Here is a 27,470-nt window from a genome sequence, read left to right as displayed (position 1 = left end):
AACATGAGCTTGGGCAAACGGACTAAGGCATTATTGGTGAACCTCTATTATCAAAACAACAGTAATGCTGCAGCTGAACTTCGAGAATATCGAGGGCTAAAAGGTTTACGGAAGGGTCATCTTTCTACACCTGCTGTGCGGAACATTATGAAGAAGTTCGAATCAACTGGAGAACTGGGTGTCGCTCCGGGAAGAGACGGACGACCGGTTGCACCACAGGTGGTTGATGAAATCGCTGTTGCTATGGCAGGCAACGCTGCACGCAATTCCCAACCGCCAGGCATTGCGCGTGCTGTGTCACGACAGTTGAACGTCCCGTGGTCCACCGTACGGAAGACGCTTGGAAACATTCTCAAATGGTATCTGTATAAGATCAATATCGTATAGCAGCTTGTACCACAGGACGCACATGACGTGTTGAGTTCTCTCTCTCTACTTTCTTGCAAGGACTGAAATTGACGAGGGCTGGCTCTGGACCATCCTATGGACAGACAAAGCTCATTTTTCTCTGACGAGTGAGGAGAGCACATAAAATTGCCGAGTGTGGGGATCTCACCTCCAGTCACTGCGCATGAAGTTCCTCTATATGGCGAGTGTATCACCGTATGGTGTGGCTTCACGGCTACGTTCATCATTGGCCCATTCTCTATTGAACAGGCTGGCGTTCAAGGACCAAAGACGTGCAGTGCGATTGGCCAGCGTTACTGCGATGTGCTTCGCCAGCATGTCATACCCGGCCTACAGAAGAGAGGCACATTGAACTCAACAGGTTTCATGCAACATCGATCATGAAGTTGACCTGCTTCTCCGAAACACATTTGGAAATGATCGAATTATCAGCCGATCGTTTCCAAATGCTTGGCGAGCACGATCACCTGATCTCACTCCTTGTGGTTCCTGGTTGAGGGGCTACCTGAAGGACAAGGTTTAGCAGGGGGAACATTCACACATGTGCTGATCTGAAGCGCAGCATGTCGAGAGAAGTAGCCAGCATACCTACGGACATGCTGCGTTCTGCTGTGCAGAATGCAATCCTGCGCTTTCAGACACTTCTGGACAAGATGGACACTATATTGAACCCCTTTTGTAGCACTAATGGTACCGGTACGTAATGGTATGATGTACTGTACCAGAAAATTAGAAGTGTTTCAGTTGAATTGATTCTCCATTATTTCTATTCCCCATGACCCCGACGTTAATGCTACCAAGTTTGGTCATCGTACGGTAATTAGTTTCCGTGTTACTACGTGTTAAATAGGGAAAGTTTAATTATAACCACTCAGTATTTCAGGCAAATTTCACAAGTTGCGACATTGTCGCGAATAAAACAGTGACCCGAACACAGAATAAATTTCCTTTACTTTAGTCTATGGTCACAAACGTTTTGTCGACAGATGACCGGTTTCGGTCTATAATGACCATCTTCAGATCTGTGTTGCTGATAAGATGACTCTTGCATATGCTGTTATCTACAAATATTTGATGACGCTGGTGCTGATTTTGCGTTTAACATTTTATGATGCCACTATGGCTGTAGTACATCAGGACATTGTTTTTATAAAACAGATCTGAAGATGGTCATTATAGACCGAAACCGGTAATCTGTTGGCAAAAAGTTTGTGGCCATAGACGTAAAGTAAAGCAAAGGAAATTTATTTTTCAGGCGTTGGAATGATTTCTACTGTAAAGCCACGGCGGACTACCTGCCTCATCCTTCTAAAATTAGACATGAAAGTGAATAAACAGTTGTGTCATCTGAATAACAAATCCATCACGGACATGTCACCCCTTCTAAAGCTGCCCAGGTCGACTGTTGTTGACGTGATTGTGAATGTAAACGCGAAGGAGGAAGCACAGTTAATTCAAGACCAGGCAGACATGTACTGACGGACAGGAAACGCAGGGCATTGGGGAGGATTGGAGGATTGTTGTGAAAAATCACTTCAAATCAGCGGGACGAATCACTCATGCTACCAGCAGCCCATCTAGCACAATATCCGTGCTTAGGGAGTTAAGAAGAATGGGCTGCAATGGTCGAGCTTCTCTCATAAGCCATACATCTCTGCGGCCAGTGTAAGCTACGCTTGAAGTGGTGTAAAGAACTATGTCACTGGACAGCGAATGATTGGAAGCGGGTGATTTGGAGTGCTGGAGAACGTTACCTGTTATCATGTGTAGTGCCAACAGCAAAGTATAGAGGAGGAGGTGTTAAGGTGTAGGCTGTTTCCCGTGGCTAGCTGTAGCTCTCGTGTTGAGAGTAAGAAAAGGCTAAATGCGGAAAGATATGAACACATTTTATAGCACTGTGTATTGCGTACAGTGGAGATGGTGATTGTTTATATTACCTTCACAAAGGAAGACACCACCAACGAGGGAAGACACCACCCGCATTAATGTCCACTAATAGGTGTCCAGATGCTTTTGATCACAGTGTACTTTGTGAATCTGCAATACAATGCTAACCATTTGCATATCCAAGCACTTGTACACCTAATGTCAACATGACATCTGTTGCTTGCAGCCTTCGTTCTGTTGCTATTTTAATGGACAGCGGCGTGTATTGGTATATACACTCCTGGAAATGGAAAAAAGAACACATTGACACCGGTGTGTCAGACCCACCATACTTGCTCCGGACCCTGCGAGAGGGCTGTACAAGCAATGATCACACGCACGGCACAGCGGACACACCAGGAACCGCGGTGTTGGCCGTCGAATGGCGCTAGCTGCGCAGCATTTGTGCACCGCCGCCGTCAGTGTCAGCCAGTTTGCCGTGGCATACGGAGCTCCATCGCAGTCTTTAACACTGGTAGCATGCCGCGACAGCGTGGACGTGAACCGTATGTGCAGTTGACGGACTTTGAGCGAGGGCGTATAGTGGGCATGCGGGAGGCCGGGTGGACGTACCGCCGAATTGCTCAACACGTGGGGCGTGAGGTCTCCACAGTACATCGATGTTGTCGCCAGTGGTCGGCGGAAGGTGCACGTGCCCGTCGACCTGGGACCGGACCGCAGCGACGCACGGATGCACGCCAAGACCGTAGGATCCTACGCAGTGCCGTAGGGGACCGCACCGCCACTTCCCTGCAAATTAGGGACACTGTTGCTCCTGGGGTATCGGCGAGGACCATTCGCAACCGTCTCCATGAAGCTGGGCTACGGTCCCGCACACCGTTAGGCCGTCTTCCGCTCACGCCCCAACATCGTGCAGCCCGCCTCCAGTGGTGTCGCGACAGGCGTGAATGGAGGGACGAATGGAGACGTGTCGTCTTCAGCGATGAGAGTCGCTTCTGCCTTGGTGCCAATGATGGTCGTATGCGTGTTTGGCGCCGTGCAGGTGAGCGCCACAATCAGAACTGCATACGACCGAGGCACACAGGGCCAACACCCGGCATCATGGTGTGGGGAGCGATCTCCTACACTGGCCGTACACCACTGGTGATCGTCGAGAGGACACTGAATAGTGCACGGTACATCCAAACCGTCATCGAACCCATCGTTCTACCATTCCTAGACCGGCAAGGGAACTTGCTGTTCCAACAGGACAATGCACGTCCGCATGTATCCCGTGCCACCCAACGTGCTCTAGAAGGTGTAAGTCAACTACCCTGGCCAGCAAGACCTCCGGATCTGTCCCCCATTGAGCATGTTTGGGACTGGATGAAGCGTCGTCTCACGCGGTCTGCACGTCCAGCACGAACGCTGGTCCAACTGAGGCGCCAGGTGGAAATGGCATGGCAAGCCGTTCCACAGGACTACATCCAGCATCTCTACGATCGTCTCCATGGGAGAATAGCAGCCTGCATTACTGCGAAAGGTGGATATACACTGTACTAGTGCCGACATTGTGCATGCTCTGTTGCCTGTGTCTATGTGCCTGTGGTTCTGTCAGTGTGATCATGTGATGTATCTGACCCCAGGAATGTGTCAATAAAGTTTCCCCTTCCTGGGACAATGAATTCACGGTGTTCTAATTTCAATTTCCAGGAGTGTAGAATAAATATTAATACAACCGAAACACTGCAGGGACGAATTTCTGACTGGAAATGGAGGAAAAAAAGGTCCCATGGTCATGTGTCCGAGAATGCATCATTGCCGTGGTAGATGGCGCTGACAAATGGCAGTTCCTCCGACCACGTACCGTGAGTTCCTTGGGTGTTGCAAGCTGCGTGATTGACCCAGCGTGCCGGCCGTAGTGGCCGTGCGGTTCTAGGCGCTACAGTCTGGAACCGCGTGACCGCTACGGTCGCAGGTTCGAATCCTGCCTCGGGCATGGATGTGTGTGATGTCCTTAGGTTAGTTAGGTTTAAGTAGTTCTAAGTTCTAGGGGACTGATGACCACAGCAGTTAAGTCCCATAGTGCTCAGAGCCATGTGAACCATTTGACCCAGCGTACTGTAAACACCAGAATGGTCAGTTATTCATGTCAGGAACAAGCAGAGGTGGTGTTTTGGTATAGCCGCGTTGCATCTCGACCGTCTCCATCTGCTTGGCCGTACACAAACAAGTATCCTCACAGACACCAACCACATCAGCCGCGCGGGATTAGCCGCGCGGTCTTAGGCGCTACAGTCATGGACTGTGCGGCTGGTCCCGGCGGAGGTTCGAGTCCTCCCTCGGGCATGGGTGTGTGTGTTTGTCCTTAGGATGATTTAGGTTAAGTAGTGTGTAAGCTTAGGGACTGATGACCTTAGCAGTTAAGTCCCATAAGATTTCACACACATTTGAACATTTGAACCAACCACATCACACAACATTTCAAACCCTTTTTTTTTGAGTTTGTGTGATCATGGGTCCTTTCAGGCAGACGAACGTTCGTTCACCAGATTTGGGAGGACCAAGTTCTACAGGATATTGAGACGAACTCTAGTACAAGCTCCAAATCTGGTATACGCAGAGTCTGCCATCTCCCTGCACGTCCGTCTGTCTGACAGGACCCATGATCACACAAGCTCCCAAAAAGGGCTTGAAATGTTGTGTGATGTGGTTGGTGCCTGTGAGAATACTTCTTTCGGTATAGCGTGCCGCCTCTCGATCGTTTCCATCTGCTTGGCTGTACATAAACACCATCTCGGCCCGTTCCCGACGTGAATACCGGACCATTCTGCTGCTTACAGTACGCTGCGTCAGTCACACAGCCTGCAGCACACAAGGGATACCAAAACGTGGTCACAGGAACTTTCATTCGTCAGTGCCATCTACCGTGGCAATTATGCATTTCCGGACACATGTTTATAGCATATTTCTTCCTAAATTTCCGGTGGAATCCGTTCCCGCAGTTTCTGGGTTTTATTGATGTTCAACCTTCATAAAAACTACTCATTTTCAAATTAATTCAAAAATAAATGAGAGCAGATTTTTTAGCAGCGCCATCACTCTGACGACCCCTCTATTTATTTATCTTGGCGAGGTCGATTGAATTTGTAAGCATGTATGCTTTAGCTTCCATGGCACAGCGCAGTTGTGACTGCATGCTCTCGTTTTTTCGCAGGGGAAAGATCTCGCCGCCAAGGACATCTCCGGCACGTCGGACCCCTACGTGCGCGTCACACTGCTGCCCGACAAGAAGCACCGGCTGGAGACCAAGATCAAGCGGCGCACACTCAACCCACGCTGGAACGAGACCTTCTACTTCGAAGGTATCACAACGCTGCGCCTCTTTACTCTCAATATTATTGCTGAAATTTACAAGACTCCAGGGTCCGAAGAAATCCCTGTCAATTTCGGTACAGCATTGTCAACTGAGTTAGCTCCCACCGTGATTGGAAGAAAGCACAGTTCACATCCATCTAGAAATAGAGTAGCAGAAGTGTTCCACAAAACTACACACCGATTTCATTGAAGTATGTCGGTTGTAGAAACCGACAACAAAGTCTGGGCTGATAAATCAGGTAACTCGAACAGCATGACCCCCTCCATGCTAACCAGCACAGATTCCCAAAACAATAATGATGCAAAGCTTAGTTTGAGACTTCCTCACACGAGATCCTGAAATCCATGAATCAAGGCAGTCATTTACATGCACTATTCCTTCACTTCCGAAAAGAATATCACTCGTTACAACACTGTGCCGTGATAGACACAGCACAATTATTTTGGTGCGAATTACTCTGAACACGCGGCTGGGTCCATAATTGCAAATAGTGGATCAAGTTGGAAATATTACTGAACGTCTTGAGGCTCTGGCACTACAGCTGTGTCAGTAGTAGTTGTGAAATTGCTAGTAGCCAGTGCAAGGGGCTTTTGATGAAGATGATGATGTTTGGTTTGTGGGGCGCTCAACTGCGCGGTCATCAGCTCCTGAAGGAGATTTTGGAGGCACTTTTCTTATCAGGATAGTGTGTCGTAGGTGTAATTTTGTTAAAGGTATAGTAACATGTGTCATTTGTAATCTGAAGAAAACTAATTGTGCAGCTTGATTTTGATTGCCTTTTTTTATTTTTGGATTGGTGGTGACGCGTGGATTCTTTTGAGTTTTTAATTGATTTGTGCCACCTGATAATTATTGCTGAAATGTTTTCTAATAAATATTGCGAAGGATAATCCACGTAATCAACCAAGTTCTTTCACTCACCTGTCACACCGCATTAGGGCGAAGTGAGCGTTGCAGATTTCTGAGTAATGGGTTACAGTGTTACATCTGCGAAAAGAATGAGTTAACAGAGGAAGAGGAGCCCTTCGGATTCAATTAGAAAATGAAGGGGGGGAACTATATAGGATCAGGAGGGAGATGGGGGCTGGGGAATGGATAATGGCAGTTGGTAAGAAGGCTGCTCGCAGAAAGATATATTCAGATAGTTTCACAAGGTGTGTCACCAGTCGATTTGATCAACTGTCCGAGCGTAGAGGAGAGGTGTCTCTCGTTGCTGTAGGTGTAGGAAACTTGCAGCAGACCTCAACAGCAGCCTAAGTCAACTGTAAACTGAAATACACTGAAGAGCCAAAGAAACTGGTATGCATGCCTAACATCGTTCAGGGCCACCGTGAGCACGCAGAAGTGCAGAACACGACGTGCATCCACTCGACTAGTGTTTGAAGTAGTGCTGGAGGGAACTGACACCATGAATCTTGAAGGCCTGTCCATAAATCCGTAAGATTGACACTTGTTGACGGGCCAGCATTGTAGTCTGCAGAAATTTGCTAAGGGTTGCACTTCTGTCACGCTGAACGATTCTTTCAGTCATCGTTGGTCTCGTTCTTGCGGGATCTTTTTTCGGCGGCAGCCATGTCGGACATTTGATGTTTTACCATATTCCTGATATTCACAGGACACTCATGAAATGGTCGTACTGGAAAAATCATCGCTACCTCGGACATGCTGTGTCCCATCGCTCGTGCGTCGACTATAACGCAACGTTCAAACTCACTTAAATCTTGATGACCTACCATTGTAGCAGCAGTAACCGATCTAACAACTGCGCCAGACACTTGTCTTATATAGGCGTTGCCGACCACAGCGCCGTATTCTGCCTGTTTACATACCTCTCTATTTGAATATTCATGCCTATACCAGTTTCTTTGGCGCTTCAGTGTCGAAAAATTCTGCTATTAAGTAGTTCTCATGGCAGACGTGTAGGCCAGCAGCTGCAGGAAGTGTTGGAGATCACGTCACAAGCATTGTGAAGCCTAGTGCAATGTTGGCTCAGGTGATTGATAACATAGGGACGTTATGTAGGAATTGTACGAAACTTGATCAGATAGTGACTGTGGGTGGAACTGGGAATAGTTTTGTAAGGACAGAGATCATGATGTAGGTGATGGCCCGAAGAAAATAATTACTCAAACTGGTTGCACAAACATGCACCTCATGCAGCTGTTTCAGCGTCATGTTCGGCTTCATCTTAATATAGCTGTTAGGCATATTAACATGCGGCTTATGAAGGAACTAATGATAGAGGGTATGACTGACCTTGCAGTGATGCCAGCTGAGTCTGTCGATAGATCAGACCTCACTAGATACGGCCTACACCTCAGTAGGAGTGGGAGAGGGAGGTTGGTAAAGATTATAGGCGGGACTCTAGTGGAGAATGATGGGATCACTCATGGGAAAATTCCTGGAGTAACTGGCATTAGGGCTGCATCTTTTTAAGACTGAAGTCAGCTGATAGGTATCCCTGCTTAAGGGATCTCTCTCTAACATAGGAACCATCCTCAAAAGATAACGTATCTTAAGTGGTGAATTAATTAACATATTTCATCAAAATATAATAGGTATTAGATGTAAATTTAGTGAATGCTTCTTGATGTTGACTCTGATATCATTAGAATGTCAGAATACCATTTACACAATGTGAAAATTCGGAGGGTTTCTATACCGGGTTCAGATTATCTGGTTATTTTTCAAAGAGTTTTTTGCGCAGTGGCCATGTGCTTGAATCGTAGTATACAATTTGTCCCCATTGATGTATCAAAGCACTGCGCTGAACAGACCATTGAATGTTGTGTAGGAGCTGTTGAGTAAGCCGGCCAGTTTGGCCGAGGGGTTTTAGACGCTTCAGTCTGGAACTGTGCGACAGCTACGGTCGCAGGTTCGAATCCTGCCTCGGGCATGGATGTGTGTGATGTCCTTAGTTAGGTTTAAGTAGTCCTAAGTTCTAGGGGACTGATGACCCCAGATGTTAAGTCCTATAGTGCTCAGAGCCATTTGAACCATTTTGTTGAATTTAGTGAAACTACACTTTTACACTGCTGGCCACCGTAAATGCAACACCAAGAGGTAGCACAACAAGATTTATTTTATAGATAACATGTTGACCAATTATCAAATGATTACGTTTACAGACGTCTGTGACATGTGGTTCCTGCCAGAATCAGTAGCCAGAGTAGCCGCCATTGTTGGAGATCACCGCTGCCACACGTCTCGGCATTGAGTCAAAGAGACGTTGGATGTGTTCCTGGGGTACAGCAGCCCAAGCAGCTTTAATACTTTGCCAAAGATCATCTGGTGTGGCAGCTGGGGATGTAATCTGGATCACTCGTTGAGCAACCATGGACCACATGTTTTCTATCGGCGAAAGATCCGGAGAGCGAGCCGGCCAGGGAAGCAATTCAATCTGGTTATTGACGAAGAACCTTTGGACAATGCGTGCCACGTGTGGTCGCGCATTATCCTGTTGAAATATGGCTGTGGCCGAGCCCTGAAGGTAAGGAAGGACAACTGGCTCCAGCACCTCGGATATGTAGCGCCGGCTATTTAAAGTACCGGCAATGCGTACTAGAGGCGTGCGAGAGTAATATCCAATACCGCCCCATACCATAATACCCGGTGCAAGACCAGTGTGGCGGTGCATAATGCCGCTGTCCAGCATCCTCTCTCCACGGTGTCTCCACACTCGAATCCGACCATCGTGGTGCTGCAGACAGAAGCGTGCCTCGTCAGTAAAGACAACGTCATTCCATTCTGCCGTCCACATCCGTCTGTCATCACACCATTGGCGACGGAGACGTCTGTGGTTCTGCGTCAATGGTAGACGAAGCAATGGACGTCTTGCGGACAGACCACTCTGCTGTAAACGGCGTCGAATGGTACGCGCAGACACTGGATGATGCGTTACAGACGCAATGTGCTGTGCTATGGTTCGGGATGTCACTGAGCGATCCGTCACTGCCATGCGCACAATTTGCCTATCAGCACGTGCAGTGGTGCACCGAGGTGAATGCGATCGACCACGTCGGTCCGTCGTACCCTCCTGCATCCAACGGTCACATATCCGCATTACAGTTGTTTGGTTTCGTCCAACACGACTAGCGATTTCTCTGTATGATAATCCACAATCTCGGTAAGCCACTATCCTTGCTCTGTCGAACTCGGATACTTGATGAAAAGATGTTCGCTGTTGTCTACGAGGCATAACTGATCGTCTTGTGAAACAACCACAAGGTAAGCACACGTGCCGAACGTACTCTCGTCGAAATCGCCAAGCCTTAAATGGCGCTATGAGGTGGCGCCACAGGCGCGCGTGATGTGCGTCTGCGCTGAAATTCTAATCAGTTGCATATCTCATCGCTGCAAACCATGGTGTAAATTTCACTTGATTCGGATGCTTCCTTCAGGGTGTTGCATTTACGGTGGCCAGCAGTGTAGTTATACTTATCTATAAGTCTCCTGAATCTAATTTCAGGGCGTTTCTGTTCAAGCTAGAGAGAGTTACTGATTCACGTTATTCGAAGTACCAAATCTTAGTTGTGTATTGAGTCTTCAATTTTAATTTTATAAGTTTTTGTAGAAGGAAAAGGATGGTGGAAGCTCTGCTAAATTCATATCATCTGACTTTATTATTTCCAGCAAGAGTGCAAAGGAACAGTAGCACAACAATCGACAATATTTTTGTTCGTTCTTCATTATTAGAGAGACATTCTGTTAGTAAAAGAGTGAATGGCCTTTCACACCATGATGCACAAGTTTTAACACTGAAAAGAATTTGTGGACGATCACATGTAAAATATAATTACAAACTATTTAGAAATTTTATTCCACTGCCAACAGAAACTTTTTTAAACCTTGTTAAAAAAAACAAGAGTGGCTGGTAGTTAATAGTGGACGATAAATGTAAGAGTTTCCTCAACATATTTGCCATGCCATTTGAAACTGAAAGTTGCTTTCCATTAGAACGTTTAAAACAGGATACTGACATTAACAGGAAACCTGGATGTCTGAATAATGGAATAAGGATATCATGTAGAAAGAAGTGGGAGTTAACGAGGGATGGTAACAATCGAGCTGCGTTAGTCCATTACAAATAGTACTGTTAGGTGTTTAAACATGTCATCAGGAATGCTGAAAGCCAGTGGTATGTAAATCCAATACCTAATTCTCAAGGTGTCATGGCCGCTACTGTGTGGTGGAAGGCATCTTCATGTTTATAGGAAGCATTCGTATCCCACTGGATGCGTCCTGGGTTCAAATGATGGTGAAGGAGACGGAACGTAGTGTCGTAGGAAGGCGAGGGAGACAAGTTGCGGACAGATATGAGTGTGAAGACGCATTAAATGACTACATTTACGAATCAATACCACAAGCAGTTCTGAGGTATCACGTTTCTACCCATGATGAAACACGCATATCACATACATCAAAAAAAGTTTTGCATCACCCCAGTTGCCAGAACTCCTGAAGATAGACGTTGACTGTGGATATTGTATCACAACGCTGTCTGTTCAGAGATGTCACTAAGCCCGCCCAAAGATGTAAATAACCATGCATGAGCATTTCCGGGCAGGAAGGCTTGCCAGTCCCCAGCACGAGTCCAACCGGAGGTTTAGTGTTGAGGTCCAGTGTGCCGGCCAGTCTGTGGGTGGTTTTTAAGGCCTCGGCGAATGCAGGCTGGTTCCCATTATTCCGTCTCAGTTACACTATGTGGTGTGAGACGTCCTGGGGTGAGGGGACGGGGGGTGGAGGGGGGGGGTCCACTGGACGCCGAACCGCACAATAAACCTGCGTTCGGTGTGGGGCGGCGGTGGGGTGAGTGGACTGCTGTAGCCTGCTGTGGGGTTGTCAACCACTGAGAGCTACAGTGGGGACGAAGCATTTCTGTCGTTTCTAGGTCCCCAGTTCCGTACAATATAACACAAATGCATGAGCAGCGACTATTAGACGGAGAGGGTCCGACAGCCCATCAGTTCCAGTCATTCCACCAGGAAGAAGGTGCACGGCTCGTGTTGTCTGTACTTCAACCGTGCCTAGACGGTCAATACCGCGGTTCGATCGCTCCCGCATTGTTACTTTGTGCCAGGAAGGGCTCTCAACAAGGGAAGTGTATAGGCTTCTCGGAGTGAACCAAAGCGATGTTGTTCGCACATGGAAGAGATACAGAGAGACAGGAACTGTCGATGACATGCCTCGCTCAGGCCGTTCAAGGGCTACTACTGCAGTGGGTGTCCGCTACCTACTGATGATGGCTCGGAGCAACCATGACAGCAACGCCACCATGTTGAATAATGCTTTTCGTGCAGCCACAGGACGTCGTGTTATGACTCAAACTTGCGCAATAGGCTGCATGATGCGCAACTCGTCCATGGCGAGGTCCATCTTTGCAACCACGACACCATGCAGCGCGGTGCACATGGGCCCAGCAACATGCCGAATGGACCGCTCAGGATTGGCATCACATTCTCTTCACCAATGAGTGTCATATATGCCTTCAACCAGACAGTCGTCTTAGTTGTGTTTGGAGGCAATCCCGTCAGGCTGAACGCCTTAAACACACTGTCCAGTGAGTGGATCAAGGTGGAGGTTCCCCGCTGTTTTGGGGTGGCATTATGTGGGGCCGACGTACGCCGCTAGTAGTTATGGAAGGCGCCGTAACGGCTATACGATACGTGAATGCCATCCACCGACCGAGAGTGCAACCATATCGGCAGCATATTGGCGAGGCATTCGTCTTCATGGATGAAAATTCGCGTCCTCATCGTGCACATCTTGTGAATGACTTCCTTCAGGATAACGACATCGCTCGACTAGAGTGGCCAGCATGTTCTCCGACATGAACCCGATCGAACATCTCTGGGATAGATTGAAAATGGTTGTTTATGGACGACGTGACCCACCAACCACACTGAGGGATCTACGCTGAATCGCTGTTGAGGAGTGGGACAATCTGGACCAAAAGTGCCTTGATGAACTTCTGGGCAGTATGCCATGACAAATACAGGCATCCATCAATGCTAGAGGACGTGCTACTGGGTATTAGAGCTGCCGGTGTGTACAACAATGTGGACCACCCCATCTCTGAAGGTCTCACTTTATGGTGGTACACCATGCAATGTGTGGTTTTCATGAGCAATAAAAAGGGCGGAAATGATGTTTATGTTGATCTCTATTCCAATTTTCTGTACAGTGTTTGTTACTGCAGTGTCGCTCAACGTTGCACTTTTTTTTATGAAAGAACGTGTAGAAAGTTCTCCAGCATGCAGAAAAATCCCCTGCAATTCCCATTGGGATTCTTGTTGCACGCAATTTGCAACGAAACGTTAGCGCCAGGATTTCACCCGAAACAGACCCCGCCCATTCATTCCCCTCCACAGGAAGGAACTAGTAACGGAACGAATTCTGCCCTTTCGCTCCCTCCACAGCGAATAAGTACACCCAAGTACATTCTTTGGGATGTTCTCATAGAGTGCATAGTCTTTGGTCTTCATCGCATGTTTTCTGTTAAAGATTTGTTTACGCAGCGAAGGCTTACAACAAAACGCTACTACCCTGCCCGTTCGCCGCCCTTGTACTAAGCAGGCGACCACTAGCCGGAATGTGTGACCAAACCTGGTTGGTTGATTTGAGGGACGGGACCAAACAGCTAGTTCATCGGTCCCATAGGATTAGGGAAGCATGGGGAGAGGAGTCGGCCGTACCCTTTCAAAGGAACCATCCCGGCATATGCCTGAAGCGATTTAGGAAAATCACGGAAAACCTAAATCAGGATGGCCGGACGTGGGTTTGAACAGTCGTCCTCCCGAATGCGAGTCAAGTGTGTTAACCACTGCGCCACCTCGCTCGGTAGCAAGCCTGATATACACCACGTTCTGCGGTCGGATAGCGTCGATATGCGTCCTGTCACGATATGTCCCGATCGAATCAACCAGAAGAGACTGCTTCACTGAATATGGGAAGCAGACTCTTGCGAGGATTGCTTCTCGATTTATTTCGTGATTAGATCGGACTTCGAAGCAACTTGAATTAGATTTTGCGATTTCTCTATGTGTTGCACTATTCGCACTCCAAGTTAACCTCTAGATTCCTGGTAAATTAGCAGCATGTTTAGAAACACGTAGCCACTGGCCGACGCAACGCGTTGGATGGTGTAAGAACGAGTCGTTGGAAATCATTACGCACCGAACTTCCTGCCGAATTCTCTCCCTTGAAATGCAGAGTTCGCGAAGAGTGAAGTGTCCACTTTAATCGATAATATAAGTGTGCACATGTTCCATGGTGTTCATTAAGGACTTTACTTCCTTGCAAAACTTGTCACATCTTTCATTCATGTCACCATCTGTATTCCACGCGTTAGTGGTTACACGTTTTGCTATTGACCGTGAGGTAAGGTGGTTTGTCCGTTTAAACCTTGATCCAGGGATCGAATCGGTCCCATTTGTCGGGCCTTTTCCAAACCACAAACACCAATATCCCTGCCTACAACAGTTTTCACCAATCTGAATTTTTCAGCACGTTAAGTTTTGAGCGTTGGCCTTCCTCCCTTTCTCTATCACCTGACCTAAATATCGTAGATGATGTATGTCTCGCACCATAATATATTGTTCCTGTACTGTATTTAAGCTTGATCTTTTAGTTTTCCCAAAATACAGCAATGCAACTGCCTCCTTTGCGTATTCAACTAATATGTCGACTTCCCTTACTCTGTAATAACTCTTCGTCACTATCAGGTTGTGAATCAACCAGAAGTTTTTCACAATCAGACAAGCCTTATCATATTCATCTATTCTATTCTTCAATATATTCGTGATGTATATTATTACCATTGATTGCCACTGTTTCGTCTATCACATTGATTATAAATGTAGCTGCTTTTCTCTTCTTTGCTGTAATTTCTGTGACTCTTCTTTTGTGTTTCTAAAGGCTAACAACCTATTTCTGCAGGATTCATTATCACACCGTTATGTTGACGGTGAGAGTAACGTGACATGCTACGAAACAGGTCACGCCACCACAAACGGACGGATTAACTGCCGAGGTTCATGCAACACAGGCGGGGTCACTATTACAATGGTATCCTTGTTCTTATGCTTAATTTCTGTCTGGTTCCCCTAGCTGTCGAGTCGGACACTTAAACAGTTTACCTTCGATACGATGCGGCCTGTGCCGACCATACTACGCACTGCAGATAATTACATTAGCTAGATGTACACTGGTCACGATGTCTACAGTTACTAAAGTCACGATATCTTGTAAGATATGGTCCACTGTGAGCAAAAAATCACATCTTCCTAGCTGATAGTGTAATTGGCGATGGCATTTAGTTTATACATTTTTGTAATTAATACCTCAGACATATTCATACAAACACAACCCATCTGCAACTGCGATCGCAATTTGCGCTAATTACCTTGTAAGCAGGGAACATCAGTCAGAGACGTGTGAAGCTATGATGTAAGACGTGCAATCTTAGTATAGGGAGATATACGAAGTCGAAGCGTGACCGGGTGTCCTCCATGTGGAATTTCTGTGCAAATTTTCAGAAAATGTAAGACGCAATCAATGTGCGAATACACGCATTAAACGGAAGGAATGACATGTCTCTAGGAGATTATTGGGGATGCAAAAAAATAGTGCGGTCTGAAATAGGTACTGACCTTAAAATAAAATAAGAATAAATTTCACGATACCTTCATGTCCAATGTTTCACTCTGCCAAAACAACTTAGACACGGTACAACACTACATTCGAGAAGTACCCATCCCAGTTATCCTGACGAATTACCGCGCAGGGGAAAGAAATGAGATTTTTGCCTCATGTGCCTCAGCATGTCTAATGAACTTCCATAAAAATTAATAGGAACTTTTCTAGTTTGAAGTAACTACTCGGCATAATATCATAGAATATAGTACATTTACATATTCCCGCTGACTTCAAAACACGCTCTAGAGATTAACCTCAGATGACGGTTTCAGATGTATCTTGGTTCAAATGGCTCTGAGCACTATGGGACTCAACTGCTGAGGTCATTAGTCCCCTAGAACTTAGAACTAGTTAAACCTAACTAACCTAAGGACATCACAAACATCCATGCCCGAGGCAGGATTCGAACCTGCGACCGTAGCGGTCTTGCGGTTCCAGACTGCAGCGCCTTTAACCGCACGGCCACTTCGGCCGGCGATGTATCTTGATATAAATTGATTATTATGCCATTTTGTGATTGGTTGCATGCACCAGTTTACTGTGATGACAGCATATTTATCCAAAAATGCGTGACTGACACTCCGAACAACCTCTATTAAACTTCAAATGAGTAAAATGAATTTTTCGGACCATAAAGTGCTGCGGTGAGAGTTAGTAACGATCCCTTTTCTGTGATATGTTGCAGGTTTTCCAATTCAGAAGCTGCAGAGCCGTGTTCTGCATCTGCACTGTTTCGACTACGATCGATTCTCCAGGGACGATTCCATAGGAGAAGTCTTCCTACCTCTCTGTCAGGTAATTCTTCTCTGTTTCCACACTCTGAGGCTTGAGAAAGTATCGCAAGATGAATTAATTACGAGAACTTGTAATTAATTCTTCTTGATGCACCGTAATCGCCAGTAGATGGAAAATATTAACCATGGAACGACAATAAAGCTGTTCAAATGAAAGTAATAACATATTCGTAATGTCTTCCATCATTTCAGAAATAATTTTGCTGCTGATTCGTAGCTGATAATATTTCCTAATATAACTGTTCCAGAACTGGACTTTATTTCTTATCTGTATGGTCATAACTAGTTTCGAGGCTGAAGCCCCACAATCAAGTGCTCTTAATTTTAAAAAAATATGTAAAGAATGAGTCCTACTTAGCATTCAGATAAAAAGCTTTGGAAGATAAACTGAAGTAATATTTGGTACGAATAATCAAAAGACATACAAAAGTGGACGAACTAATATAAAAGTCATTAAGTCAAGGAACACACCATATCAAGCAACCATATGTGTGATAGAGAGACACGTCCCATTATACAAGAGATCTGGTAACAACTGGCCAAAATAAATCAGTGGTCGCCCTTGACATAATCAAGACAAAAGTGTACGTCTTGTGGCACCCATATATGGTTCAAATGGCTCTGAGCGCTATGGGACAACATCTGAGGTCATCAGTCCCCTATAACTTAGAACTACTTAAACCTAACTAACCTAAGGACATCACACACATCCATGCCCGAGGCAGGATTCGAACCTGCGACCGTAGCGGTCTCGCGGTTCCAGACTGCAGCGCCTAGAACCACACGGCCACTCCGGCCGGCGGCACCCACATATGAAATGTTGCATTACATAATGACTAACTTACTATATGATTGGCTTCTGCGTATCGTTCAATTATTGGTGGTCGAATGCTGCTTGGCGTTAACAATTTTTCGAAAATTTGTGGTTCTGTGTGAACTGTAGTTCTCTCTTTACGTATTTTTATACATTGCACTTGGCAATGGGGGCATTGTAACTAGTTGTGACCAACCAAATAAATAAGGCAATAATGTTGGGTATGGGAAAATTATTTCCGGTAATAATCCAGGTCTCTTACATAACATTATCGTAACGAACAAACACAACTCTTTTAGATTACTGAGGAAATAAAAGGTAGAGAATAGTATAAATATAGTAATATGCCTTGAAGTGAGATAGCGACATTACCTTCTGGCTCTACCATGGCTTCCAAAAGGTACAGATTAAGCAATGTATAGAGATGGAATACATACGCTGACGCGACGGAGGAACGCAATACAGCAGCGATTCTTTGAGGCATGGAGTCGACTAGTCAGTGGTGGTTTTCCGGAGGTACATGGGACCAGGTTTTTACGTAAAGGTCACGGTCACGTAACTCACATTAATCACAAGCCAGGGTTTTGGGCGCTGAGCTGATTCCCGATAAGATTCCAAATGTGTTCTATCGGGTGCAGTTCCGGCTAATATTAGGGTCAAGACATCAATGTGAATTCACTATCATCCTCCTCAGACCACTGTAGCACGATTCTGGTCTTGTGACGCAGACAGTTAACCTGCTGGAAAACGGCATCCCTGTCAGGAAAGCCATCAAACATAAAGGGATGTATGTAAATGATCTGCAATCAAGTTCACATAGTCCACAGCTGACATTATGACTTCGATTACTACCATAGATCCCATGGAAGATCAGGCGAAGGTCCACCATAGTATAATAATGCCCACTTCTGTCAGGGTACGTGGCGCGATGAAGCAGCTATTCCCCTGCATGATGGCGACTCTGGGCCTGGAGTAACTATGAACGTGATTCATCCTACCAATAGAGACGTTTCCATCGAGCCAAAGTCCAACGACGAAGATCTTGTGCCAGCTGCAATTGTACCTGACGATATTATTGGGTCAATATTGGAACATGTAGGGATCGTATGCTGTGGAGCCCCATGTTCAACAATGTGCACTGAATGGCGTTCCCAGAAACGTGCCTCTACTAGCAATGTACTCAGGCATCAGATCTGCCACATATCGCCGCCTGTCGTGCTTTACAGGATGGACAAGCCTCTGACTTCCACGTCTGTGATGAATATGAACGCCCAACTTGTTATCTCACTGCGCTTCAAGCACTTTTTTTAGGTACTCACAACAGTAGCCCACAGACAGATGGCCAACTTTTCTGCTTGAAAGGTGATGATTCCCAGGTGCAGGCCATAAAAATCTGTTTGGCCACCTGTGCTAGTTTTCTCAGTTGAGGATCCATGGCATGAACGGCCTGAGTGACTTGGTCCCACCGATTCTCAATTGGGTTTAAATCCGGGGAGTTTTGTTGCCATTGGAATGCAGTAAATTCATCCTGATGCCCAGTGCTCTTCAAATCATGCAAATACACTGCGAGCTGTGTGATATGTTGCACTGCCCTGTTGGTAGATTCCATCATGCATTTAGGATTGGACATGGTTCACAAGCATAGGCGCATCTGTGTGTTGACCCGTTGTCACTTCCAGAATGACGAGATCATCCAGGTAATGCCACGAAAACATTTCCCAGACCACAGTGCTCCCTCCTGATTTCAGGATGTTTGCTTTCAGACGTTTGTCGCCATACATGCCAATGGCCATCTATCTGATGGAGCATAAAACGCGGTTCATCGGAAAATGCCACCTGCCGCCACTCAGTGGACGTCCAGTTGTGGCAATGGCTTGCAAATTCTAACCTTCATCGCCAATGACCAGCAGTCAGCATGGATGCCTGATCCAGGCTGCTGTGTGTTGTTTGTAGACACTTGGTTCATTTGGGCTGCAAGGTGCTCGACAGTTGCATGTCTATTCGCTTGTATACATCTCCGCAGCCACTATTCACCACTCACATCTATGGCTCATGATGCACCACATATGCCTTGGTGTTGGATTTTAGGTAGCACCATTTTGCCATGCATTGTATACTTTAAACATGGGGGCACGTGAACAGTTTACAGACTAAGCCATTTAAGAGAAGCATTCATCCCTGGCCCGAAAGCCAATGATCATGCCGTTTTCGACGTCAGAAAAATCGCTGCGTTTTCGCACTATGTCAGTGACAGTACTGTTTTTACAACTGCTGACACACTTTATATGCCCTCCACTACTAGTGGTGGCCCCCTGCCGTCTGCGGGTGGTTATTGTACGTTGACGTCAAACATAGACAGTGGTCACATTAATATGACTGACCTCTGTATATTATCTGTACCACGTCACATGTCCATGACGCCACCAGGTGGCATTCAGTCTTGTACAGGGCTTCAGTCGTCATGTTTCTGCTCATCAGTGCAGATACAGCACTGTCACCTTGCAGACGATCTGTAGCATGGTACAGAAGCTCTTCACAGATACAGACAATTCATTATAAGCACAGGTTACAATCTTTTAAAGATGCCATGATGATGTTGCTAGATGTTGCATTTTCTGAGGATAGTTGTGATATTAGTGGGGATTTTGTGTTCCAGTTTACTTAGTCTCCTACACAAAACTACTTGCTGATTCACCATACCACTCATGTGAAGAGAATATGTGATTTAAAGCATCTTCTGATGCTGAGTCACCCAAGGAAGTTTAGCAGTCTCTAACACCTATCCTGAGGAGATAACCAGGGAACGCATCAGTGTCTTGGTCATCAAACATTATCTGGTACATGTTGTTATCGAGTTTATTAAGTATTACTTTATGTTCTGTTTTACAAAACTGATTGACAGAACCAAAAATTTCGCTGTCAAGGGACAATCGCCGATTGATGTGCCAGTGTCTTGTGAATTTACGTTTCTTTTGCTCCACTGTATTTATAATAAACTATCCAGACAAAATATTAGTCACTCCTTAGATATTCATAGCTCTGCAGCGCCACAGATGATGCAGAACTGGCAGTCGTGTGACCCTCCACTGCTGACGTGAATCGTGGCTGTGAAATGGCGTATATACTACTCAGTTGTATCAAGTGAGAACAGTAACACGGGTCAGCATGGAGGCGTTAGGGAATGGCAGATCGCATCCTGAACGAGGGTACCAGATATGTTTGACAGACACCGTTGATATGCTAACATTTTTACAAGGAATGCTGTACCACTCACAGCGATGTAACACAGCGTAAGAACATTGGTCATAAGAATACTGTAACCAAAAGGAACCAGGGATGAGTGGCACGCCTTGTCAGTGACAACTGGTTTCTAACAAGGGGCCGCTGCTGTGAATGAGTGCAAGTCCATGACACCGGTTTCTGAGCAAGCATTGTGAAGGGAACTGAATGGAATGGACATTTGGAGATTTGTGCTACACAAAAGGCCATTGCTTGCAGCACACTTAAGGCTGCAAGTCCCCAATGGGCCAAACAACATGGCAGTAGTTGACAAGTCAATAATTTGCCTCTCTCTAAAATGATACAAGGTGTCGAGTTTACTGTGGGATTTAACCTGCACTGGGTGCAGGGTTCGTTCAGGTTGGAGCTGGTCCTATGATATCTTGGAGCTGTTTTTCCATACCATGACTGGAATCCAATCAGGTTATGCTTAACATGGACCAGTGTTAATCATTCTTCTAAATCTTCATGTTATGTATATGCATACTCTTGCCTTTCAAAATGACAACACCTGTGGTCTTAGGGCTGCACATAAATATTCTTGGTTTGACGTCCACTCTGGCATCATGTAGCACCTAAAGTGTCACCCAACCTTAATCGCACAGAAAATGTCAGGGAGTACTTGGAACAGAGGGTGAAGCATAGCAGTTACCGTCCTGGCAATTTGGTAACTCTACAGGATCTAATAGTGAATGAGTGCCTTCAGCTGGATATGGCATACCTGAAGAAACTTGTTGACTCTCTTGCCCACCCAACTGACGCCATTGCCAAGGCTAGAGGCAGTGTTACACTGTATCAACGCAATACCCTCTGGGAGTGATTAACATTCGGTCTGAGAGTTTACTGTACACTGCTCTGTAAAACTTGAGAATGATGTCGATAAAGTACATAATATATTAACATTTCTGGGAATATGTTCTTGCACTTTTATTCGTTTCCACAGAGATCTCCCAGCCATGCACAGAAAACTGTACATGATATGGCGTGAGGTCAACGTGGTTGTTGCACCAACTGGGGTAGGCCCCACAACAAGAGGCAGTTGAAGGAATGGGAAAAGACAGTGTGAGCCAATCGACAAGCAGTTGCTGTGCACTGTGGTGGTGTTCTTCATTACAGCATGGCCCAACAGAGCGAGATGGCGCAGTGGTTAGCACACTGGACTCACTTGCGGAGGGATGATGCTTCAAATCCGTGTCTGACCATGCTGATTTAGGTTTTCCATGATATCCCTAAATTGATTCAGGCAAATGCCAAGATGGTTCCTTTGAGAGGGCACAGCTGACTTCCTTCCCCATACTTCCTTAATCTGATAGGACTGATGATCTTGCTGTTTGGTCCCCTCCCCAAATCGACCAACTAAAGCAATCAATATGCCCAGAGACAGCATTTGGATGACTTCAAATGAGGAGGAATCATTGTAAAACTGGAAGAAGAATGACCTGTGACGAGCGTATCCGAGGAGTTTGGTACTGCTCACAGCACTGTTTCACATGCATGGGGAATGTTCCCAACCAGAGGCACTGCTGACCTAAGGAGTGGAGGTGGTCAAGCACTGTCAGCTACAGCAGCAGATCACCACTACATTGTGCTAAGGGGAGACAAGGATCTACTTCAGAAAGTAGATGCAGTTACAACGTCGTTTAAAAGGACTCCATAGCACGTAATCTCACGAACCATGCTGCCACAGCGACTGCATAGGTGTGGTCTCTCTGTCCAGTCTCCAGTATGTTGTGTTCTATTGACACCCAAACATCACCAGCACCGTTATTAATGGTGCCAAGAACATAGAGACTGTACCAGTGAGGAGTGGGATCGTGTGCTCTTCTCGGTCGGGAGCAGATTCAGTCTGAGTAGTGATTCTGGATGGAGAGGTGGAAAGACGTAATACTCCTAGGAACATTGTCGAACATGATCGTTATAATGGTCAAAGTGTTGTGGTGTGGGGCGGCATGATGTTGGATAGGATTACTGACCGCCAAATCGTTGAATACAGTACAATCACCATCAATGTTGTTGTGACACTGTACTGCTTGCCATGTGCGTCTTTTTAGGGGTGCATTCAGCCCTCATTTCATTTTTATGGATGACAGTGCGTGAACACATCGAACAGTGCAGATGGAGAAGCTCTTGGAACGAGAAGACATTCAGCGAATGGACTGGCCTTCCAATTCCTCCAACATGCCATCTATCACTGTGAGATGCATTGAGGGCACGTACTGCAGCATGTCCACATGTACCAAAGACCATCCAGCAGCTGTCAGCCACGCTGGTGATGTGGCGGAGCGCCCTACCACATGAACTCTTTGCCAGCCTTGTGGCCAGCGTGGGAGCATGTTGCAGAGCGTGCACCGCTGTCTGTGGTGATAACACACCCTATTAATAACTATGTCCTGCTTTTGTACTGTGCAGGGGACCTTCATAAATCTCAGTGACTTCAGTGTAATTATTGTCTTTGAATAGAAGTGTCATATTGTTCCTCCCATTGCAAATTCCTTTCAAGTCCCTTCTGTACTACACTGTAGCAGCTCTTTCGATTTATGCTTCAAGTTTCATTGAGTCATGTTATTTGTCAGTGGCCCAAAATGCAAAACTTATTTTTGCTCTTAAGTTTTGGACACCAGTGCGATTGATTGCAACGTCAGAGGAGAGAGATTGGAAAATGCTCTGTTGCAGGTGGACTTCTCTGAGAAGCCGTCTTTCTGGAAGGCGCTGAAACCGCCGGCCAAGGACAAGTGTGGGGAGCTGCTGACGGCGCTCTGCTACCAGCCCAACAACAGCGTCCTCACGCTGACATTGCTCAAGGCACGCAACCTCAAGGCCAAGGACATCAACGGCAAATCAGGTGAGCAACAATTACAGCTTGACAGTTTGACCAGTTCATTGTTTTCTTGTACGTTTGGAGCCTGTCATGTGACTCTCTGATGGCATGGGTTATCGCCAGTAGAAACTGTGAATCTGGATGGAGGGAGGCGGGGAGGGGGCAGAATCAGGAGTGGTGAGGCGATATGTGGAGGGGGAGGGCAGAGGCGGGCGTAAGAGCACAGAAACATGTGGTTACAGAGCTTAAGACGTATACTGAAGCTTGTGTCCAAACTGGAAATGAAAACTAGGTATTGAAAGTTACTGTACCTTGCAGTTTACACGAACAATGTCTCAGAGAGGCCTTCGGTGTGGGAAAGCATCAATTTAGCTCGAAGAATGGCCATAGGCTTTCGTATTTGTGGCTACCTGTTGTCAGGAAGTAAACAACCAGCCACGGAGAGATAGGAACTTAAACAACTACCAGGAAACAGCCGAGGTGGCACCACAACAATATTTTGTATTCCGAGTTCTCTCTCAATGTCTGCTTTCAGTATTTACCTAATGACGACGGCCCATTTATGGCAGCCTGGAGATATCTTACTTCGTTAACTCCATTTGTCCAGAAAGCAAGAGAAAACAGATTTTTAAAAAGTGAATGCCACACTGTCTTTTGACAGTGTTCAGCCATTCAGGGACATCAGCGGAATGTTGAAGAAGATCGCGCCAGAGGGATCGAAACGTCGAGCACTGAAGAAGGTTAAAGTGGAATATGCCACAGCCAGATGATTCAGAATATTTTACCATTTGTGACACCGATGACGAACGCCTCCATACATATAGGTTAGACAAAATAAACCTGGATTGGAAAATATTTACACTAATACTGACGCGGGATTGAAGATTATCAATGAACATCACAGGAGATGCTGGAAATGGGCACGTTGATGTCAATAGAGCGCTGTGCTCGATTTAGTAAAGTGGATCATGAGTAGAGTTCTGCCTTTTGGACGGCAGCAATAGTGGTTTCAAGTTCTGCTGCAGTTTTTCCAGTGTGTGAGATTATTTGACTACACCTGACCCTTGAATTTACCCACAGACAAAAATTACAGAGAGAGACAGCCTCTACTGGTTGTCCTCTCCTCACTGAGAACGTCATCCACCGGTAACAAGGTTGTCAAAGCTATTGCTCGGTCTTGCGGAAAATATCCACTCAGTCGTTCATCTTCTGGAAGGTGATCCACGTGTGAGCTATGTGAAAGCATTTCCGACATTATTGTGGCCAAACAACGGGACAATGTGGAACGGTAGTGGGAGCTAGATGTCTGGAACATTCACTGTCGGAAATCATTAGGGAACTCAACATTCTGAGATCCTCAGTGCAAGAGTGCGCCGAGAATACCAGATTTCAGGAATTACCTCTCATCAAGGACAATGCAGTGGCCAACAGCCTTCACTTAACAACTGAGAGCAGCGGCGTTTGCTTAGAGTTGTCTGTGTTAACAGACAACTAAGGCTGCGTGATATAGCAGCAAGAATCAACGTGGGATGTATGATGAAATCTTCTGTTATGACAGTGAGGCGAAATTTCACGTTAGTGTCTTATGGCAGCAGACGACGAAAGCGAGTGCCTTTGCTAGCAGTATAACATAGCCTGTAGCACATTTCCTAGGCTCATGTCCATATCGGTTGGACCCTAGATGACTGGAAAACTGTGGCCTGGTCAGATGAGTCCCGATTTCAGTTTGTAAGAGCTGATGATATGGTTCGAGTGTGGTACAGATCTCACGAAACCATGGATCAAATTGTCAACAAGGCACTACGAAACCTGGTGATGGCTCCATAATGGTGTGGGCTGCATTTGCATGTAATCGAATGGACTGGACCCTGGTTATGTTCAGCTACTTGGAGGCCATTTGCAGCCATTTATGGACTTCATGTTCCCTAATAACGATGGAATTTTTATAAACCATGTCATCAGGCCGTAATTGTTTGCGACTGGTTTGAAGAACATTCTGGAGAATTTGAGTGAATTATTTGGCCACCCATATCGCCCGACATGAAACCTATCGAAGATTTATGGGACATAATCGAGAAGTCAGTTCTTGCACAAAATGCTGCGCTGCTAACACGTTCACATTTATGTTCAGCTATTGATGCAGCATGGCTAAGTATTTCTGTAGGGGTCTTCCAACGACATGTTCAGTGCATACCACGTAAAGCTGCTATACTTTAACAAGCAAAAGGTGGTGTGACAAGACGCTAGGAGATATTCCATGAGTTTTGTCACCTCTGTGTACCTCCATGCGGACACCAGAAATTGTGCACGAAATATAGATCTTGAGACTACCCAACGGCTCTTCATAGTACTGAAGAGTTTTCCAGTGCATAGTGGCACATGTTCTACGAGTTTGTACATCCCCAAAAGGCTGAACCAAGCCTTATCTGAAGAAATGAAAAACTGGAGATCCTAAAGTCTTGATTCCACTTTACTCAGAAACCACACAGAAGTTCGTCTGAACGCTTTAGCTCATGCACAACCGTAAATTTGTAGGGATACAGATGCAGATACTTCCTGATAATTTTTTGACGTGATGATCTCTTCACTCCCACTTGCATAGGTAAACAATGATGATTTCGTCAGACATTGTTCAGGCTTTCCTTCACCCAAGCAATGTTTTCTGATGTTCGAATTCTTTTCGGATTCTTATAGTTTTTATTCACTACAGAGGCCATTAGGCGCTATTTTACCATCAAATTCTAAATTGTAGCCTTTTCTGGAATGTTTCCTACAACACTTCCAGAATTAAGCTCTTGCACAAATAGTTCCATACATGTTTCCATCAACAGTGCTTCATATAACACTCAAAAATGAAAACATGCTGTTTCATCATAAGCACTATTTTGAGTTGTATTCAACTTGTAATCAAACACATCTCCTCATCTGTCACTGAAATGTAATGACACAGTAAAGTACACGGGACAGACCTTGGGGGAGATGTACACATGCAGACATGTGAGAGCGACAGCTTGGTGCACGGTTTCCAGTATTCTGTAATGTGTATGGGTCTTTCCTGGTGTTGGTTTATTTATTACCTCAGGGCACTTGTGCCCACATCAGATGAAACAGGGCAGCTGACCTTACACTCTCAGACATCAGTGCACAAAGTGTATTGGTGATGCAGCCTGGTTGGATCAATCTGATTTATTTGATTATACTGTAGCTGGGCATGGTGGTGCAGGGACCTTGTGGCATCTGCATACTCAGGTTGCGAACGATACTGTGTCAACTGCAGTGTGAGTTGACACTCCTCATTTGACTGTAGGCGAAGCTGGCTTGCTGCCAATGACTAGGAAGTCCTCAGTTCAACCATCAGCCCAGCTGGATCCATGGCAGATGGTCCTGTCTGGATGACAGTTGAGCAGTAGCGACCTCATGATGGAAGCCAATACAACAGCTGACACTGAATCAGTGATCTGCCAATTTGATGACCAGCCTGGCTGGATGACCTGTATTTAACATCCCAACACCAGTTAGTTGTGGTGTGGCTGCCACAAATGTCGTATATTCCATGTGCTAACGTGTCCCTGCTTTCGGTAACCAGCCTGTCACTGTCTGACAATCAGGTTGTGGCACCTAAATGGGTGGCATGGTGCAATGCCACACCTGCATATTACAGCAATGCCACAGCTGCTTATTAAAGCAAAAGCCTGTGCAACAATGAACCATCTTGTGTTGGGTTCACATCATTACAATCCTCTGTGCAGCTCTCCTGTTCATTAGTAATAGTCATTTAAGCATGTCACATAAGTATCTTCTGGACCAGTTTTATTTTGCTCACTACAATTATTTAACTCATGTAGACTGGGGCTGGACTTGAGTATCTGATTATTGTGTTGTGCTTTCTCTGTCTGCAAACTAGAAGTATCCAGAAAGGACACTACATTCAAGACTCAGGAGTAAAAGAGTTTATACATACCTGACTGGGCATAAGTACTTTTAATATTAAGTAATGGCAAGGTCATCATCATTGGCGGCAGCAGCTGCTGCTATTTGAAATACACTGCTGGATATTTACATCCTCTTGACTTTTCCAAGCATTATGCTTTATGTAGAAGCTTCTATTGGAACATCATCATGCCTTCTATTAAACCATTGTCTTGGCTGTTTCTTATCTCCTGGAATCCAGCAAAGCACTTCCTTGGTCTGTCTACTATCTGTTGCTCTACTTAGATGTGCTGCCTACCTCCTTTTCATTAAGATGAAGTCTTACTTATGTCTTCCACTCCAGTCTATTTCTTTAATGTGTTGTGTTGTATTGTATTGTACACACATAAAAAAAAAAAGTTTTGCATCATCCCACTTCCCAGAACTCCTGAAGAGAGATGTTGACTGTGGATATTGTATCACTGACACAGTCCCTTTTACTGTTCA

General features: G+C 45.7%; 1 protein-coding gene across 2 annotated transcripts in view; it reads left to right on the top strand.

Annotated features, from left to right (window-relative positions):
- The window catches only part of LOC126203808 (synaptotagmin-7-like), a 548,274-nt gene that overhangs the window by 502,811 nt on the left and 17,993 nt on the right, over window positions 1-27,470 (top strand). For both annotated transcript variants that reach the window (XM_049938174.1, XM_049938175.1), the window contains 3 exons: window positions 5,492-5,639; window positions 16,035-16,144; window positions 22,910-23,078. In XM_049938174.1, the coding sequence (XP_049794131.1) occupies window positions 5,492-5,639; window positions 16,035-16,144; window positions 22,910-23,078 (427 nt within the window). The remainder of the gene's footprint in view (window positions 1-5,491; window positions 5,640-16,034; window positions 16,145-22,909; window positions 23,079-27,470) is intronic.

The sequence above is a fragment of the Schistocerca nitens genome, chromosome 9, assembly GCF_023898315.1.
Source record: "Schistocerca nitens isolate TAMUIC-IGC-003100 chromosome 9, iqSchNite1.1, whole genome shotgun sequence".
Lineage (NCBI taxonomy): Eukaryota > Metazoa > Arthropoda > Insecta > Orthoptera > Acrididae > Schistocerca > Schistocerca nitens.
Note: the sequence above shows the minus strand (reverse complement) of the source record. Positions and strands in the feature narration are given on the sequence as shown.